Below are 17,605 nucleotides of genomic sequence, written 5' to 3'. Positions count from 1 at the left end.
CATACGGTACTTATTGAAGTTAGTAGTATCTACTTGCACTGATAAGCAAACCATTACCGATTTATCTATCCATGAAAGTAGTAGTCCAGGTTCCGTTTGTATATCACCAGCGTATGTTTACTCTTCGAAGAAAGATTCGTCCAAACACATTTGAAAACTCCGCAAGAATTACTCAATTAAATCTAGGATGATTTGGTTGACGATATTTACCCAATATGGAATAATAGTAATAGAGAGAGGTTCTATGATTAGGCTGAAGTGTCAAATATTACAGAGTTTAAAGAAATTTATGATAAGCCATATTTTAGGCTCGAAAAAAAAAAAAAAAAAATCTTCCACAATATAAGAACTAATTGTAAAGAATTCATAATACACAGAAAGGGAATTTGTTTTAAACCCCCTACTTCTTATCTTTTCAATCTCTTGACCTTTCCCCTTCCATATTCAAGCCTGTCTTCAAAAATTGTTCCCCAAAGTTCTACCTCTACCTCGGTATTATCTTTGGTGATTTTATTGATCGCGTCAGATCCCGTAACTACTCCCAATCTTGCCAATCCCAATTTTTTCAATTTTTTCAAATGTTGCAAGCGTCCTATATCTTTAATCAATTTGTTTTTATTCAATGATAAAACCTCAAGATTGGATAAACCAAAGTCCAAATTTTCGATCCGAGAAATCCTATTATTCAGGAGATCTAATTGTTGAAGCATTGGGGCCTGGTCTAAGTTCTCAATTCTACTAATGAAATTATTAGCCAAATTTAACACTTTAAGTTTCGGCAATCTAATATTATCAATCTTTGAGATTTGGTTTGTGGAAACGATCAATTCTTCGAGGTTTATCAAGGATTCCAAGTTCTCTACCTCAGAAATATTCCCCAATGATAAGTTCAACGATTTTAAATTGGTTAACGTTTGAAGGTTTCTGATCTTGGAGATTTGCGAATCTGAAAAATTCACAGTATGTAATTTTGGAAATTGTGAAGTAAGGGGAGGATGGCCACCATCATGATGAAATTTCGGGATCTCGGTGACTTTGCAATGCTTAATTTCCAAATATTCAAGATCCAGACCCGCCAACTCAATTCCTTCGAAATTTGGTAGTGGATTAGAAGATAAGCAAAGTTTCTTCAATTTAGTAAATTCTGAAAGATTCAAGTAGTTTATTGATTTAAGATCGACATTATCCAATTTCAACTCTTGTAAATTGGATGTACCATTAAGTATCTTTGATATTGGTGATGCAGGGTCTAATACAGCTTGAGATATTGTCAAATGGGTCAATGTAGAGAGATCCCAAGGATCAACAAGGTACAATTTCGGTCGTCTTTGGGCAAACATCTTGCTGGTAATGGAAATCTTCTTTAGGCACGGCAAGTATCGGTTAGTGAAATTGTTGATGATTACTTGACCGATCATACACTGGATATTCAACCGTTCAAGCTGGCCCGAGCTGGACCAATGGAAACCATTGACGTTGAGATTTTGTAAAGTATAAGTGACATCAGTTAGCAATGGTAAGTCATAAGGATCTAGCGATTGGCGTACCTGAGATTTCAATGTCCTTAGTTGCGATAGATTTAAATAATCTAAATTTCCAAGATTGCCAATATCTAAATGCCGTATTGGAACATTGATATTCATGGATAGTGTCTGATTTATTTTCAATGACATCAAGCTAGGCAAACTGTTGATAAACTCCACAAATTTCATGCCGCCATGTTGCTGTTGTTGTCGATCATGAGAATCTTCTTCCCAGCCCTGATTTTCAAGCACTGGGGTGGGGTTGATGGCTATTTCTCTGATGTAAGGTTTGAAAGGTGATAATTCCACGGGGTCACTAAAGTCAATTAACAAAGGATGACAAGTTTGATTCGTGGTAATAATCTTTGATAGATTTCGTTCTTTTGTGGTATGCACCCACATCATGGAGGGTTGGGTGTCATCATTACTGGTAGACAAATTAAACAGATCACATCTAACAAAACTATGCAAATTATGTCGATGGTCATCAGCCGAAGAAACCACGATTTTCGCAAAGACAATCGAGTCAATGCATTCAACAAGTCCCGAGAGGTTCTTGTGATGTTGGAATGCTGCACGAAGTTTCAAAAGTTGGGAATAATCATTCACATAGTTGAATATCACGAGGACGAGTTCCAGCGGGAGCAGTAGAATTGATGAAGGGATCGTAGTATTTGATAGCATGGTTGGATATAATCATTATGGTATATAATAAGTATTGATGGGTATATATACGATATGAATAGCAGCAGCAGCAGTTTTTTTTTTTTTTTTTTTCATATAACTTTTTTTCGTTCCCTGTTATAAGATGTGTTTAATCATTGTGCCAAGTATATGGGATCTCCATAACCATCACTATTGATTGGACACACACATCACCGATTCTATTGGATATTGTAATATGGTTAGATGATAGAGAGAAATCGAATGCAGAAATATTATTGATTATTATTATCGTGGTATGTAGTAGTGTATAATATAAACAGAGCATGCACGAAAATAAGCACTCTCCGGCAGATATGATGAAAATGAAAGGCCTTAACAATGATGACTCTTTATGATCCTTATAGGTCGTATTAATCCATTCGATTAAACTGCTAATGAAAAAGAACTCTATCGGTATCATGATAAATACGAATAGTCATTACAGTAATATCAGCATATGATATTTAACTTGAATTTCTTAGGATAACATACGTGTGAGTGATATATGATTCAGTAAGACTTCAAATAGATAATAAGAATAGAGGGGCAATAAAGCTAAAAGAATAGTTTGATGAGATGAGGATCAGGAGATAATAAGACTACGAGATGCTTAGCGAATAAATGAACAATACTGGCGGTATATGTTACACAGCACTAGTAATAATCATACTATTCTTTAGCCGTTAACTGCTCTATATATGATTATATTATTCAATATCTATGATCAGTTCAGAATGTAAGAAAATCGTTAGATATATATAATTATAACTACACAAAGGAAGTGTGCTATTTATTGACTTTGTAGATTTGTGAAAGCGCGACAAAGACTGAAATGCGAAAAGTGGAAAAACGATATATAAATAAAGAAACGAATAACAAAGAAGCTATAGATATAGGGGACCCTAATGGTCATTATTAATGGTGTGTGAAAAAAAAAAAGTTAAAAAAATAAAACAGACAGGAGGGATGAAGAAAAAAAAAAATTGATGATCCAAAGATATGTCAAATTCCTGATCTCCCATTCAAATTATCATGGTCTTCTGCAACTGAAGCAAATGCATCAGCAGCAGCCCCTCCAGCAACTTTATCCTTTTCTTCCTTTTTGGCTTTCTTGGTCTGTTTTCTACCCTTGTGTTTTTGGGCCTCCGCCACCAATTCCTCGAAAACTCTGGCTTCTTCATTTTCAGCAGCAGTTCTAGTGGTCTTTTTGAAAACTTTCCCCAATATGACTAAAGCTTGAGCCCTTTCCATTCTCTTGGATAACGGTGCTTGCTTATCGTATAGTATAGAATCACAAACACTTCTGACGGTACCTTGAATTTCAAATTTCGATCCATGCCAAGCAGCGGCTAACACTTTACCTATAAGCAATTTTTCCATTTCTGCAATTTCCTCAGGGGTTGGTTCGGGGATCCCTTCTTCCTTTTCTTGCATTTTTGTGAACTCTTCCATTGTTGATTGTGCATCCAAAGCTGAAGAAATGGTCTTGAAAGTATCACTTACCACACCTGCCTTTTCTTTAACTGATGAGAAGAACCCGCCCATTCCCAAAAATTTCTGACTTTTAATGAAGATAGTACCTTTAGAAATATAGACGTCCCCAACAGTGTGAAGTATATCCAAACCAAAAGATTCCATCTTGAGTAACTCTGCTTCGGCCTTGTATTTTTCTTCAAACGCCATGGCACAATTTCTATCCATAGGACTTTCGGTCCAAATTGACAATTTCAAAATCAAGGTATTCACCAACTCTTTTCTTGTTTCTTCTTTTTTCAATCTGGCCTCTTCTTCATATTTCTTCAACTCTTCTTTCTGCTTCTCGGCAATTTTTCTCTTTCTTTCTTCTTCTTCTTTTTTTTGTTGTTCAGCAATTGAGATATCGTTAGAAACATGCTGAGGAGAGTGAGTCTGCTGATGATTTCCAGTTTCTGGTATTACTTTATCTTCAAGAGTTAATCTTGCCATGGTCGGTGGCTGGGAGTAGTTAGATGGTTCATTATTATTTGTGGCAGAACTATTATTACTAGATTCTTCCTTCCCAGTGGTCTCAGTAGCGGTCTCTTCAGCTTCTTGGGACAATTCGGTGGTCTTTGCCAAATCCCTCAACAACGTCAATTCCCCAATATAATCTTTGAATGCTTCCCCACCAAAGATCATTGCAAAATATTCAGACGGATCTTCAAACCCTTGTTCTGGCACTGCGGATTCTTTACCATATTTATCGTATTTTGCTCTTAGTTGCTCATCAGAAAGCACCTGGTAAGCTGCTGTTATGTCCTGGAACTTCTCTTTTGCCTCTGGAGCAGGGTTTTTATCCGGATGGTACTTCAATGAAAGTTTACGATAGGCCTTTTTGATTTGTTGGGCACTGGCATCGACTTCCACTTCCAATGTCTTGTAGTATGTAGTATCGACAACCATTTTTAGTATTATTGGCTTTGTTATTGGGTTCTTGTGTTGTTGTTTTTATTTTTTCTTTGTATTTTTTGATATCAAGGTATTTTGTGGAGATATGAATCTATTAGGTTAGTTACTGTTGTAGTTGGGATCCACTTATATCAGCAGATCAACGATTCAACAGGAAATGATAAAAAGGAAAACCAGCAAAATGAATAATAATAGAAGGAGAAAAACAACAGCAAACACGATGTCTATAATCTCAAGCAACCAAACAATTAATTAATTAATTAATTTGACTGAGGCCTCACCATAAGTGAATGCGCACAAAACTCAAACATTCTGTTAAAAAAAATTGGCCTGTCATGTGACAACTTCTCTCACTCTTACATCAAGTTATAGTAGTATTTCTGACATACAGTAAAGTTCCACAGGGTTTCATATATATATATATACAGATTATGTCTAGTATTTGCAAAAGAAACAACACAAAACAGAAGATAGCAAAACAAAATAAAACATGCTTGAACGTCTATTCCGGAGAATAACAAGGTAACAATTATGGAGAGTAATAAGCCTTTCTCAAGTCAACAATCTTCTTACCTCTGGCCAAAGCCACGTCTTGCAAGGATCTTCCCCTTGACAAAGCTTCGATAGTACCCTTTGTGATGTTCATACCGTTTCTGGCCTTGTAAACCTTGGCAGACAAATCCTTGATACCGGCCAATTCACAAATTTCAAAAATGAAGTGGTTGACTCTCAAACCAAAACCTGGAGGAGCAGATCTTAAAAATAACTTGACCCCATGGTATCTGAAGTCAATGTCACCGAGAATAGTTCTATCTTCCAATCTTGGGATATATCTCAAATTCTTTTTGGCATTCCAGATAGCTTTGTTGACAGCTCCCAGACCACTCACTTTGTCCTTACCTTCACCGACCCCGATCATACCATTCTTATCACCAACAATGACCAAAGCATACAAACTATTGATATTACCTTTCTTGGTCTTGTTTCTAACGGTCTTCTGCACAAGCACTTTATGTGTCAATTTACGCAAGTACTCTTCTGAGAGACCAGTCAATTTGGATAAATTGAGAGAAGCCTCGTCTTTGACAGTATCATCCTTGACAATAGCACCTTTTGGAATATCTTTCCCTTCCAATGGTTGCAAAGGCTTGGTGAAATCTGCTTGGGGTTGCGATGAATGATCCCAGTATGGGTCAATCTCTTTGAAATTATCCAAGTATGGTGGGGAAAACTTAGTCGATGGTTTACGGTTCTGCCAGTGAGCTGAATCAATGTGTGATTCCGCCAACTTTATTGAATCTATCAAGTCATCTGAATAATACTGTTTTAACGACGAAAGGTGTTGGTCTTGTAAAGCATCATTCTTTTTTTGGCTATTGGTCATGGCAGTACTGAATGTACGCACAGAGTTTTGGGCACCTCGACTGGAAATGGCCGAGCAAACTTTGCTCCCAAATAATGTCTTTATCATTATTTATGTTATTATCAATTATTGATTCAAACCCTCCAGTTTTCTTTCATTCATTTCGAAATTTCAAAATTTTCTTCTGCCGGTGGTTTTTTTTTTGCGTGTGCTCTCCTCAAGGGCTCAGAACTAAAAACCATTACTTTCCGCACGCAGAATATATACATTATTATCATTAGTATTATACTATACTACTTGTCCTAGCATCATACTACAACTAAAAATAGTAAAATATAATAATTTTTTATTTGAAATGCCACTAAAATTACAAATTTATTAATCTTTCAATAGAATATGGTGGAATCTTATCACCATACTTCTCGTCTTGGCTGAACCCTCCTTCAAAGCCCACAATAGCATTCAATTTCTCGTCAACCTTGTTGTTCTTGACCGACACAATCTTTGGTCCATCAACAACGGAGTTAGAAGTAACGTTGTTAGTAGAAACAATAGGCCTATTGTCAACCTTCTTGCTATTCTTCTTCTTGTTCTTCATCTTGGACTTCAAGTCAGCGTGACGAGAACGTTCAAGCTTAGCGTCACAGGCCAAAATAATCTCATCCAAAACTTCCTCAATAGGTTCAAACTTCATTACTTCTCTGATCTTGAAACCAGCGTACTTGATCAATTCCGTCATCTTGTCGGCATCATTGTTGAACTTGAAATTCAAAATCCCAATACCGTCAATCACCAAGTTGAGCAATTTAATACCATAATTCAAATTAACAATATTATAAATCAATTTCTCAAAGTTTTCATTGAAAAGCTCGTGTTCCTTAGCAGATGAGTTCAAAAGAGTCTTAACAGTTTTAACAATTTGAGTTTCTGCTTTGGTGTTCAAGAGCATTCTGATCAATTTCTTGAAAAGTAATTCTAGCTCCTTGTTTGCCACAGTACTTTCTGGTTTCTCATCAACTTCCATTTCCACATCTTCAACATCGTCAGTTTCCAACCACTTGTTAGAATTTAATGCGGCAACATTAGTGTTAGCATCCTGACTAATATCACATAAAAGGAGTAATATATCTTCCACGGATATTTGCAAATCGTAGTTCGAGATGATGGTGTTCAAAATGATCGGTTCGGACTTGAATTTTTTCAATAAACCATTGCAGGAATATGATAATGGGAATAAGTTACTGTTAATCAAATAAATCAACCCCAACTTTGGCACAAACTTCTTGTTCTTCAATTTATAAGTAAATTCGCCATCTTTGTTTGTTGTCGAGAAAATTAAATCAAGAATTATTTGGAACATTTTATTGGATAACCGGTAGTCCTTGTTGGCACTGGTTTCTTTCAAAACAAACCCATAAATCGCGTCATTTTCATGCCTCACATCGGTGAAAACTTCACCAGAAGAAGCAAGATCTGATATTTGGGAGTAGATGTCTTTGATCTTGTCAAGTTTGTAAGATTTATGTTTGACGAAATTGATAAACTCTAAGTCGAATTCCATAGATTTATGGCTTTTTGAAAGCCCAGTCAAAGAATCTATGAATGCTTGAACTTTCTCCGATTCTGGTTTATTCTTCACGCCAAATTCCTGTTTTTTCTGACAAAGATTTTTTTCAGTGATGAGATATTCCACTACCAAGTTATCAACTTTAGATTTTTCTTGGGTTGGGGAAACTCCGGATTTTTCACAGTATACCTCAATACCTTTACCCAAAGATTCTACCAAACTATTATTACCCACATCAACCGCCAAATTGTGGAAAGTGTAATTCTTATCATTATTATGTAACATTAACAAGTTTAACGATGTGGCGTAGCTCTTGGATGAGGTACCTTTAACTTCCCCAATATCCAACAACAAGCAACCAGCAATATCATCTTCTGGCTTATCAGCTGACAACTGATAATCACTGAGAACTGTCTCGAATTTTGTGTTTATGAGGAAAATCGTATGGTGTAAATTAATCAACACTCTATTATCTGATGGAGAAACCATTCCGGTGTTCTTTCTTGTGAATTCTGTAATCTGCTGCTTAGTAGATATAAGATCAAAAAGTGGCTTCAATGACAACTGTTTGATGAGCGACCCTGAGGCAATCGCATAAAGATCAAGAGTCTTGGCCTTGATCGCTATCACATAAAGGATCCCCGAGTTATATGTGAATGCAAATTCTTCATTTTTGGCATTACCAGTACTGATAGAGGAGTTATTGGTGAGCTCGGACATTTCCCCATTATGTAGCATAATAATGGTAGAGCTCAAGTTTTTGTTTTGCCTCTGGTTTACCGTGAGGAAAAAACCATCATTATTGTTCACCGCAGCGCTGTTTGACCCCGAACCATCAATGTTACTAATATATTTATGATAACACATGGTCGATTTATTATTATTGGAGACTTTGCATTGTGATACGGGCTGAATAAAAGATGATTCGGCATCATTGATATTGAATGTATAGGAACTGATTTCTCCCGAGGCCATCAACAAGTAGATGAGCTTTTCGTTCTTGCTGAAACTTATGCTTTTGATTTCTTGCGAGAATTCTACATCAACGACCTTCACTTCTTGATCGGCACTTTGACTTTGGTCATCACTTGCCTTTGGCGCCAACAAAGAATCATTTACCACTATCTTTAGAGCATGTTTCTTGGTGTCACTATTGTACAAACTAGCAGCAAAATATACCTTGTTATTGGATTCGAGCACCGTCAACTGCTTAACAATAATCGATGGTGACAATGAATAAGACCACACAAGTTTAGGCGAAGGGGTGAGCACATACGTGGAAATGTCCGAGGCAGAGATCGCAAGGTGTAAGAAGCCATTATCAGAAGATGATCTGCCAATCACACAACGGTTTTCAATATCGACATTAGAGATCCTTGGAAGCCTCAAGATTTGGTAGAGGTCAGATAACGATGGAGCCATGATGTCTTGGAAATAAAACGGGGCTAGCAGATATTAAAAGAAAAAAAATTGGAAAAGATCCTAGTTGGAAATAACCAATGATGATATATCAGCTTTATACTAACCACAATCGGCAATAATGTGACCAGTTGAAAGATATAAGTAAGCTCTGCTAATACTCTCTCTAAAATCACCCAGAAAATTTTTTTTAATAAATTTTTTTTTTTTTTTTTTTTTTTTCATCTCCATCGCTCACGTGTGTGCTCCACCACAGTGGGTGCAATGGCAAGCTGAACTCATATAATATCATTTGCCATTATTTGTGAGAGTTTTAGAGGATGATAATCAGTTTGACATTCCAAAATTGTAATATTTAAAGGTGTGTAGACACACATTGTGTTTTCTTTTTGGTTTTTTTTTTTTTTTTTTTTTTCATTGGATATGGTGGGAGAAACCGTTCAAAAATATCAAATGAAAGCATTTATTAATGGGAAAGCATAATACAAATAGAGAAGCAAAAAGAAGAAAAAAAAAAATAGGTTAATTCAAAACAACTCTGCTACCACTTGGCGAATTGATAGGTAATTAGAATAACAGCTTGTGACAAAATGGTCGACTTCGTCTTGCCCAAGTTGCCAAGCCGACACCGCTGCTAAATCGTTTCTGATAATTATATACTTGCACAAAAATATTAGGAAAAGGGTCGAGCAAACTTTCTTGAAAAGTGCTGCCAATATTGTGATGATTACACTCTCATGAAGCTTCACTCCAATAGTTATCCTAAGGGCCTCAATGAGGGTGAGGTTGGTGAAGTAATGGTTGATCAAACTAGTTGATAGTTGTGAATCATAGGGCCATATAAGCATCAAAATAGGGTATAGTTTTGTTCCACCAGCAATTAACGTGGTGGTTGAGATCGCTTCTTTGGAATATAATATTGGAGGATTCGCGGTACGGATTGATTTTCGATATAACAAAAAAATGGAAACCTGGACCATCAAATGAGCAAATACAAATTCAGCAATGCACTGGGTGAAAAATATAAAGTACTGGACAATTGTTTGTCTCCCAAGAATTTCACTGAATAACAATGTGCTATTTGGTTCTAGTTCCTCGTAGGCCCAATTGAGATACACCTCAAAAAGAATGATTGATATTGCAAGCCGTACAAGCTGGGATGAACTTTTCACCCAATCACGGAGCCGGATCAACGGCTGTTTGAGAACCAGAGGTAGTAAGTCAATGATGTTGATGGTGTGTTCGTGCTGATGATCAGGTTGAGGAATCAACGAGGGAAACGAGATGGTTTTTGGTTCTTCTGTCTCGGTGGGGGAGGACGCGATGGTGGCTCCGCCGTCGTTGCCATGGTTCAAGAGGGTGTTGAAAACCAAATGCTTATATGCTTGAGGTTTCAATAGAAGAATATCGAGGAAAAGAATCACTAGATCGAATTCCACGTACTTGTCGCATACCGCATTACAATTGTTGCAATACGTTAATTTAATGTAATCATTAGCAAATCTGGTGTAAAGACTGGGGACTTCTTTGGAGCATTCTATGCATATCATTGAGACATATGGATACAATATGAAATATAGAATATAAATAATATAATATAGAGCAAATCCTTAAGTTATTGTGTTTTCCACCCATGTTGATGAGAGACTTTTTTTGGCGCAGTGTCCGTAACCCTTTTTTTTTTTTTTTTTTTCGCCAAACATCAAAAAAAATTTCACCAATAATGGCGGACTCAAAACGAGTATCACGGTGTAACCACGATAACAGAAGAAGGATGTTTACTGGTAGATCCTTGCAACAAAGTTCAAGATTATTCTCGACCTCTGTGAGGTTGCTTAATGAAGAAGCCCCTAAATGTATGTGCCCCTTTACTGGTATTGGTGAAATAAAGATCTGACAAAAAAAAAAAAATGGAAGTGTCAATATTGTTTGATTTCTTTCATGGGTTTGTTCATTGTTTTCTTCCTTTTAATGTATCACTAACCATTTTTTAGTCTCCAAATGGGGTGCTAAGGGTGCTCAATCTAGTTCACAAAGTCTCAATCAATTGCATAACGTCCTTCAGGCAGAAAAAACCCGTGCTGAAAATGAAGAAGAAATCACCATCAACCCAAACATACAGGTCAGACTCCAGGACACCCAAGTGTACGATCCTTTTGATTTCACTTTTGCCAAATACAAGTTGGTGCAACGGAAGCGTCAGCAGAACAGAGGTGCCAACGACCAGTACTCCTCCGGTGAAGTCGTGGGGTTGAATGCCAAACACGCCAAAGACGCCTTCAAAAGAATCAACCTAAACCCAATGAGCATATACACTTTTGGTCCACTCTTGGCCAACTACGTTTCTGAAACTGGAAGAATCTACCATAGAGACGTCAACATTGGTTTGACTGCCAAAACCCACAAGAAATTGACCAGAGCCATCAACAGAGCCAGAGCCGCCGGTATCATGAGTAACACCAGTAGATCGTCTTTTGATACCAACACCAACTTCTCGGGAATGTTGGATGACACCGTTCGTGCTTATCATGAGAATCCAAAACATTCCAAAGTAAGCTTTTAAGGGAATCCTCTAATTTGATCATTTATATCTTTATTTGTCCATAGTTGAAATGTCACAACCGTGTATTTTTTTGTTAATTAGATTAGCCTTCGTAGAACGTTCCAACGACTCACTAACACTGATTAACATATCATTTACCTACATTGATCAACAATTTTTATAGAAAATTTTACTCCTTTTTTTGAAAAGTTTTAAAGATAAGATGGCGTATAAAAAAGATACTCCCAAAACAACTAATAAACCATAATACAAATGTATGTTTTGCTTTCGCTCTTTTGTCTTTCAACAAAAAGACAAAAAAACTAACACATCAGAAAAAGAAAAACAGATAAAGGGGAAAGATCGTATATATATCATATACAACAATCTTCCTCATTAAAAAAAATTAACAAAAGGGGTGATAGCAACATCAAAACACAATTGCAGTTATATTGGTGCACATCAGAAATTGACTTAATCATTAATAATAATTGAAGAAATCATACAATACAAAGGTTGATCTTCAAAGAAAAAAAAAGAAAATTCAGTGAAGAATGACAACGCTTTTTTTTTTTATTTTATTTTTTTCATTCATAAAAAAGGCATTTCTTTGTGCTTTCATTATGGCATTTAGAAAAGAGATTCAATACTAGCAGGCATTTCAACGATTTGGGTAGAGTAGAACTTTTCGATTTCTCTCATAGCACCAACATCGTTGTCAGTAACGAAGTTGATAGCGATACCCTTTCTACCGAAACGACCACCTCTACCGATTCTGTGGATGTAGTTTTCCTTGTTGGATGGCAAGTCGTAGTTGATAACCAAAGAAACTTGTTGGACATCAATACCTCTGGCCAACAAATCGGTGGAGATCAAAATTCTGGAAGAACCAGTTCTGAATTCCTTCATGATGGTGTCTCTTTCAGTTTGGGACAAGTCAGCGTGGATAGCAGAGACGGTGAAGTCCTTGTTTCTCAATTCTTCGGTCAAGTATTCAACCTTTCTTCTGGTGTTACAGAAGATAACGGTTTGGGTGACAGAGATAGAATCGTACAAGTCACACAAACAGTCAAACTTGTATTGTTCTTGTTCAACATTGATGTAGAATTGTTTAATACCTTCCAAGGTCAATTCATCCTTCTTGACCAAGATTCTAACTGGGTTTCTCATGAACTTAGTGGTAACTTCCAAAACGTCAGCAGGCATGGTGGCGGACAAAAGGACAACTTGTGTAGTTTCTGGCAACAAAGTGAAGATGTTGTAGATTTGTTCCTTGAAACCAGAGGACAACATTTCATCGGCTTCATCCAAAATGAACATCTTGACCTTGTCGGTTCTGAAGAAACGTCTGTGGATCATATCGTAAACTCTACCTGGGGTACCAACGACAATTTGGACACCGCTCTTGAAAGCTTCGATATCGTTTCTGGTTGGGGTACCACCAATAGAAGCATGGACGGTAACGTTCAAGTGCAAACCGAGAACCATGACAACCTTTTGAATTTGCAAAGCCAATTCTCTGGTTGGGGCCAAGATCAAAGCTTGGGTGGCCTTTTCTTCGGCGTCAATTCTTTGCAAAGCAGAGATGGCGAAGGTGGCGGTCTTACCGGTACCAGATTGAGCTTGGGCCAAGACATCACGAGCTTCAATGATTGGCATGATGGCACGTTGTTGAATAGAAGATGGGGTTTCAAAACCATTACCGAAAATACCTGGATTGATTATGTTAGTAAACATACTCATGTGTAACCGTGGCTCAAAAAAAAAAGGAGAGTTTCTAAGCAAACAAAGTGGCGATTGCTTTTGATATTACTCCGGTCTTCTTAAATATTATATGATTTCCCTTTTCAATACAATTATTTTGTGAAAATTACCATTTTAAAGAAAAGAACCCAGACAAAAATGAGGATGAATCGAAATCAAGCAAAATTAAAACAAATCTAAAAAAAAAAACCCTCTCCTTGTGGTTGGTTGTTGTTCACTTACCTCTCAAGATTTCTGGCTTCAAGTTCAATTCTTCGAAAGAATAGACGACATTGTCGTAGTTGGTTTCGATTAAGTTGGTGTCAACTTCAGTAATACCTTCAGACATGATGGATGATGATTTATATGATAACTGTATAAAGGGGTAGGAGGGAAACTAATACAAGATCAGTGAAAATTTTTTTCTGGTTTTCAAAAAGAATTTTTTTTTTTTTTGGCTGCCCGTGTGGCAAGGTGTCACCCGGTGCTCGCTGCTCACGTGGGTGGGATGATGATGATGATGATGATGATGATGATGATGAGAATAACTGCAGGATAACTGTTATCAGCAGCGTACTATATCTATATTATATATATTATATCAATCTACAGTGCTTTTCAGGTATCACTCTTCCAAATGGATGATAGCATCCCGCTTTATAGGACCTACATTTTCCCTGACTTCCGTGCAATGGAGTCTCTTAAACGAGACTTTGATGTGTTAGTTGATCAGGGCCTTGCGACTTACTCACAGATAGAAGTACGAGGGTACGAGATCTATCTTGTGGAACAATGGATTTTAGAGCGTAAGGTTGGTAGTATCCTCACCACTTTTACTGGTAACACCAGTCACTCATTGCGGGCAATAAAGTTGACGATTGTTAGGAACCAGAATCGTTGGCCAATCAAGTTCAGAAAATACCTAAATGAATTGGTCAAGTTTCAGCATGCCAGGTTGAAAGAGTTCAAGGATGAGGGATATTTATTCGTCACCAATTTGTCCAGTTTCTATTCTGATAATAACTTGAATATTCTTCATATTGATCCGATATATAATGACGCTGTTCAAAGGCACCAACACACAAAAATCCCATTCCCGGCGAATTATTATCAATTCGAAGCCAATTTCAACTTAAAACGATTGGGATGCGGTGGTAGATCAGCCCTTTTGTTTTCCTGTCCTCCAAAAGCATCGGAAGATAAATTCATTTCGATGTATAAGGTTCATGAGCGGGTTCCGGTGATGTATGGGGTAAAAGAATTGGTGATGATGGTACAAATTGCCTTATACTATTTTGATTCTATTAATCCGACATACTGCGATGGTATTTTGTGCAATAAGACCCTGGCAGCAATTCTGAAATGGTGCCTGAACATTGGCAAGAAGTTTTTTAGCTCACTTCCTCAGGATGGACTGTTGACACCCAAAACCGTCGCTGCCATCCTAAGTGTATTGATATCATGTAAATTAAGATTGAATTTGATCACATCGGATAATACTAAAGATCCGTTTGATGTTATGAGCTTCAAGATGGCGATCTATCATTTTCAGAAAAACAAAGATATAGAGAAAAGTTGGTTACTAGATGAGGCGACGTTCACCAAGCTTATTAATATTACTGATGAAAAGTTGAATTATGACAGTATACTCAGGTTCAAGAAAGCTGTCAATAAGACCGTCAATGACATTTCCCGAAAAAGTAATAGGGTTGGTGATGTGAGTATTGAAACAGTGAACATTGATGAATTGAAACTCAACGTGCACGGAAAACGAATGGAATATTTGTTCTTAGGGAAAGGAAGACCTCATAGATTGACTAATGTGTTATTGGATATTTATTATGCGCAAAGAAAGTATGTTGATAGACCGGAAACCAAATTTTTTGATCATTTAGGAACCGAAATCGCCACCACGGAAGAGCTACGATCACCGGAGTATAATAATGATAAAAATGGCACATCCAACCATCACACTATTGGCGGGGAACCTAACTATCTGACTGATAGTGCTCCCAAAAATATCCACACTAGTCCTAACTCAGCATCGGCGATCTTTAGGAAAACCAATGGATTACCTGTCACTAGTAACAATGAGCTTCTAAGTCCAGACTCACAATTTTCAAAACAACAGGACATATTCAGGCAATCAGATACTGCATTTAATCCGATGAATGTCAGCTCTCCAGAAATCAGCTCTCCTTCAATGTTGGGATCCGCAGCAAATTATATGAATGCCATTAAAAATGTCGCCAATCTGAGAAAACAGAAAATCAACGACAGTTTGAATCAAGTCTCGAAAGCGGCTATTAAAGGGGTAGGGCTTAGTCAAAATTCTAAAGCAACAAATGATAACAAGTCTTCGGTCAACAATGGCTCAAGCTTGAGAATCAATACTGCAGTGGCACTGAATTCCCCATCTGATGGAATGCATTCCGCTTCCAGTCATCACACACATGACCATCATCATCATCATCATCATCATCATCATCACTTCCATCACCACCAAGCCTCCACTCCTCGCTCCTCTAAAGCGCCTGATATACTTCAGTCTCCCTCTATTTCGAACAATCCTTTGAGAAGTAGTGTTGGGAAATTCAAGAACTTGCATAATCGCTCAAAATCTATTCCACTCAAAATTTTGACCAGTGATGAAGATGAATTTTTGGGAGACCATGATGGCTCACCAGAGGACTATCCTATTAGCCCGGATCCAGTTACGCCTCAAACCCCATTTAGTAGTGACTTTTTATCATTTACAACACCTTATAATGACGAAAAGTTAAGATTAGCTCAAGACCCACACGGTAGGAAAATTTTGAAAAATAATGATATTATTACTGTGACCGGCTCATTGAGAGAAGATGAAGCTAACAGTGAATTGATAGGTGATGAAGAAGAGGCCAAGTGTGGATTCTACTCGGAAGTGTACAACAAACTTCAACGAAGAATGTCATTACCGCAAGTAGTGGAAGATTTTAATTTGCCAACTTTAGAGTATGATTACGAGGTAGTGGAAAATATGATTGCCGGAAAGCACCATGGAGAATCGCTGAGACCTAGAAGTCATAGTTTCAATGGAGTAGAGCGGGAGGTGTTAAAATGGGATAATCCTTTTGAAATTCCGGTTGAATCAATTACTAAGGAAATATTGGACACAAAGATTCATTATTTGTCTACTTTGAAAAATGTGAACAACGAATGTATAGATGTCCAGCAGCCCCCAACTGTGGGCGATCATCAGGAAACGACAGAAATTTTCTCAAAAGAATATTCAACAAAATCCTCATCAGGGATATCATTGGTGTCGATGAATAGCCCTATACTAGTTCAAGTCTTCCGACTGATTGCAGAAAATACTGCGTTTAGCCAACTTATTTCCTATTTGAATAGCAGCCAAAGTTCGCTTTTCCTCAAGCTTGAATATTTGAACAAAAATATCAAAAACATTTGTCAATTCAGGAAGATTCTCGATAGCAAAGTTAAAGAGGTGGAACTGAATGTCGCCAAATTGAAATACGAGGTGAGAATCTTAAAGATTAGAGTGAGAGATGTTGACGATAGTGTTAAAGAGCTTAACAGTAAGGTTGAAGGATTGAAAGAGGTCGACGATAGTGTCAAGCAGCTCAACACAAAAGTTGAAGAATTGAAAGAGGTTGATTTGACCAGTTTCCAGTAATTGAAAAACGTTCTCGCTGGACGAGAAGATTTATTTTACAATTACTAAATATCTTATCATTTGTAGCGATATTGTGAATAGTTTATTGTGTTTCACTTTTTTTTGTCTCTCAATAAGGCCTTTGTGATGCTTGAATTGTTCAAATTAATAATAAACTAATAAATGAATTCATTTTCATGCAGATTGATATCAAATTTGCCAACATTTAAGTAGATCTGTACTCCTAAATCATTCTTCCTCAGTATTGTTATTTCGGCCATAATGTTGGAGAAGAATGATCTATTCTCTCTCTGCCGTAGTGTACAATAAATGCGAATTTAGACCAATAATTGGGGGCATATACCACCAATGTGGTATTTGTTGTTCAATCTGTATATACCATTATGGTGGTATTTCAAAGTATACCATTTACACGGTTCTTTCTATTTATACCAATGTGATGGTATTTATGCTTCACACTGCGTATACCATTTTAATGGCATTTATGCAAAGAAGCCTGTTTATTCCACCACGGCGGTATTTATAAAAGTGATAAATACCGTTCTTTTGGTATACAATAGTCAGGTGATAAATACCGTTCATTTGGTATAATGTGCTCAAGTAATAAATACCTGTGCAATGGTATACTCTATTAACAACC

At 37.0% G+C, this 17,605-nt stretch overlaps 8 protein-coding genes across 8 annotated transcripts; 2 read left to right on the top strand and 6 right to left on the bottom strand. All coding sequences in view use genetic code 12, as the record gives it.

The window, feature by feature from the left end:
• Positions 1 to 407: 407 nt before the first annotated feature.
• DASC09_040870 (leucine-rich repeat domain-containing protein) lies at positions 408 to 2,207 on the bottom strand (the record flags this gene model as incomplete). The annotated part of the gene is made up of 1 exon (XM_064997686.1): positions 408 to 2,207. The coding sequence occupies one exon, from the start codon at positions 2,205 to 2,207 to the stop codon at positions 408 to 410; it is 1,800 nt and encodes a 599-aa protein (XP_064853758.1).
• Positions 2,208 to 3,230: 1,023 nt separating this feature from the next.
• DJP1 (Djp1p) lies at positions 3,231 to 4,649 on the bottom strand (the record flags this gene model as incomplete). The annotated part of the gene is made up of 1 exon (XM_064997685.1): positions 3,231 to 4,649. The coding sequence occupies one exon, from the start codon at positions 4,647 to 4,649 to the stop codon at positions 3,231 to 3,233; it is 1,419 nt and encodes a 472-aa protein (XP_064853757.1).
• A 535-nt stretch (positions 4,650 to 5,184) lies between these two features.
• MRPS5 (mitochondrial 37S ribosomal protein uS5m MRPS5) lies at positions 5,185 to 6,126 on the bottom strand (the record flags this gene model as incomplete). Its single annotated transcript, XM_064997684.1, has 1 exon — positions 5,185 to 6,126. The coding sequence occupies one exon, from the start codon at positions 6,124 to 6,126 to the stop codon at positions 5,185 to 5,187; it is 942 nt and encodes a 313-aa protein (XP_064853756.1).
• Positions 6,127 to 6,385: 259 nt separating this feature from the next.
• Positions 6,386 to 9,007, bottom strand: UTP8 (Utp8p; the record flags this gene model as incomplete). Its single annotated transcript, XM_064997683.1, has 1 exon — positions 6,386 to 9,007. The coding sequence occupies one exon, from the start codon at positions 9,005 to 9,007 to the stop codon at positions 6,386 to 6,388; it is 2,622 nt and encodes an 873-aa protein (XP_064853755.1).
• A 524-nt stretch (positions 9,008 to 9,531) lies between these two features.
• On the bottom strand, positions 9,532 to 10,554 carry ARV1 (sterol homeostasis protein ARV1; the record flags this gene model as incomplete). The annotated part of the gene is made up of 1 exon (XM_064997682.1): positions 9,532 to 10,554. One exon carries the CDS (start codon positions 10,552 to 10,554, stop codon positions 9,532 to 9,534), a length of 1,023 nt encoding a protein of 340 aa, XP_064853754.1.
• Positions 10,555 to 10,727: 173 nt separating this feature from the next.
• RSM18 (mitochondrial 37S ribosomal protein bS18m RSM18) lies at positions 10,728 to 11,567 on the top strand (the record flags this gene model as incomplete). The annotated part of the gene is made up of 2 exons (XM_064997681.1): positions 10,728 to 10,860; positions 10,999 to 11,567. The coding sequence occupies 2 exons, from the start codon at positions 10,728 to 10,730 to the stop codon at positions 11,565 to 11,567; spliced, it is 702 nt and encodes a 233-aa protein (XP_064853753.1).
• Positions 11,568 to 12,176: 609 nt separating this feature from the next.
• Positions 12,177 to 13,638, bottom strand: DASC09_040810 (translation initiation factor eIF4A; the record flags this gene model as incomplete). The annotated part of the gene is made up of 2 exons (XM_064997680.1): positions 12,177 to 13,258; positions 13,533 to 13,638. 2 exons carry the CDS (start codon positions 13,636 to 13,638, stop codon positions 12,177 to 12,179), a joined length of 1,188 nt encoding a protein of 395 aa, XP_064853752.1.
• A 288-nt stretch (positions 13,639 to 13,926) lies between these two features.
• On the top strand, positions 13,927 to 16,965 carry DASC09_040800 (Stb2 protein; the record flags this gene model as incomplete). The annotated part of the gene is made up of 1 exon (XM_064997679.1): positions 13,927 to 16,965. The coding sequence occupies one exon, from the start codon at positions 13,927 to 13,929 to the stop codon at positions 16,963 to 16,965; it is 3,039 nt and encodes a 1,012-aa protein (XP_064853751.1).
• Between the last annotated feature and the right edge of the window lie 640 nt (positions 16,966 to 17,605).

The sequence above is a fragment of the Saccharomycopsis crataegensis genome (genome assembly GCF_037102585.1).
Source record: "Saccharomycopsis crataegensis DNA, jcf7180000000084, whole genome shotgun sequence".
In the NCBI taxonomy this organism is placed as follows: domain Eukaryota; kingdom Fungi; phylum Ascomycota; class Saccharomycetes; order Ascoideales; family Saccharomycopsidaceae; genus Saccharomycopsis; species Saccharomycopsis crataegensis.
The sequence above is the reverse complement of the archived record's forward strand: the minus strand, read 5'-3'. Positions and strand labels throughout refer to the sequence as shown.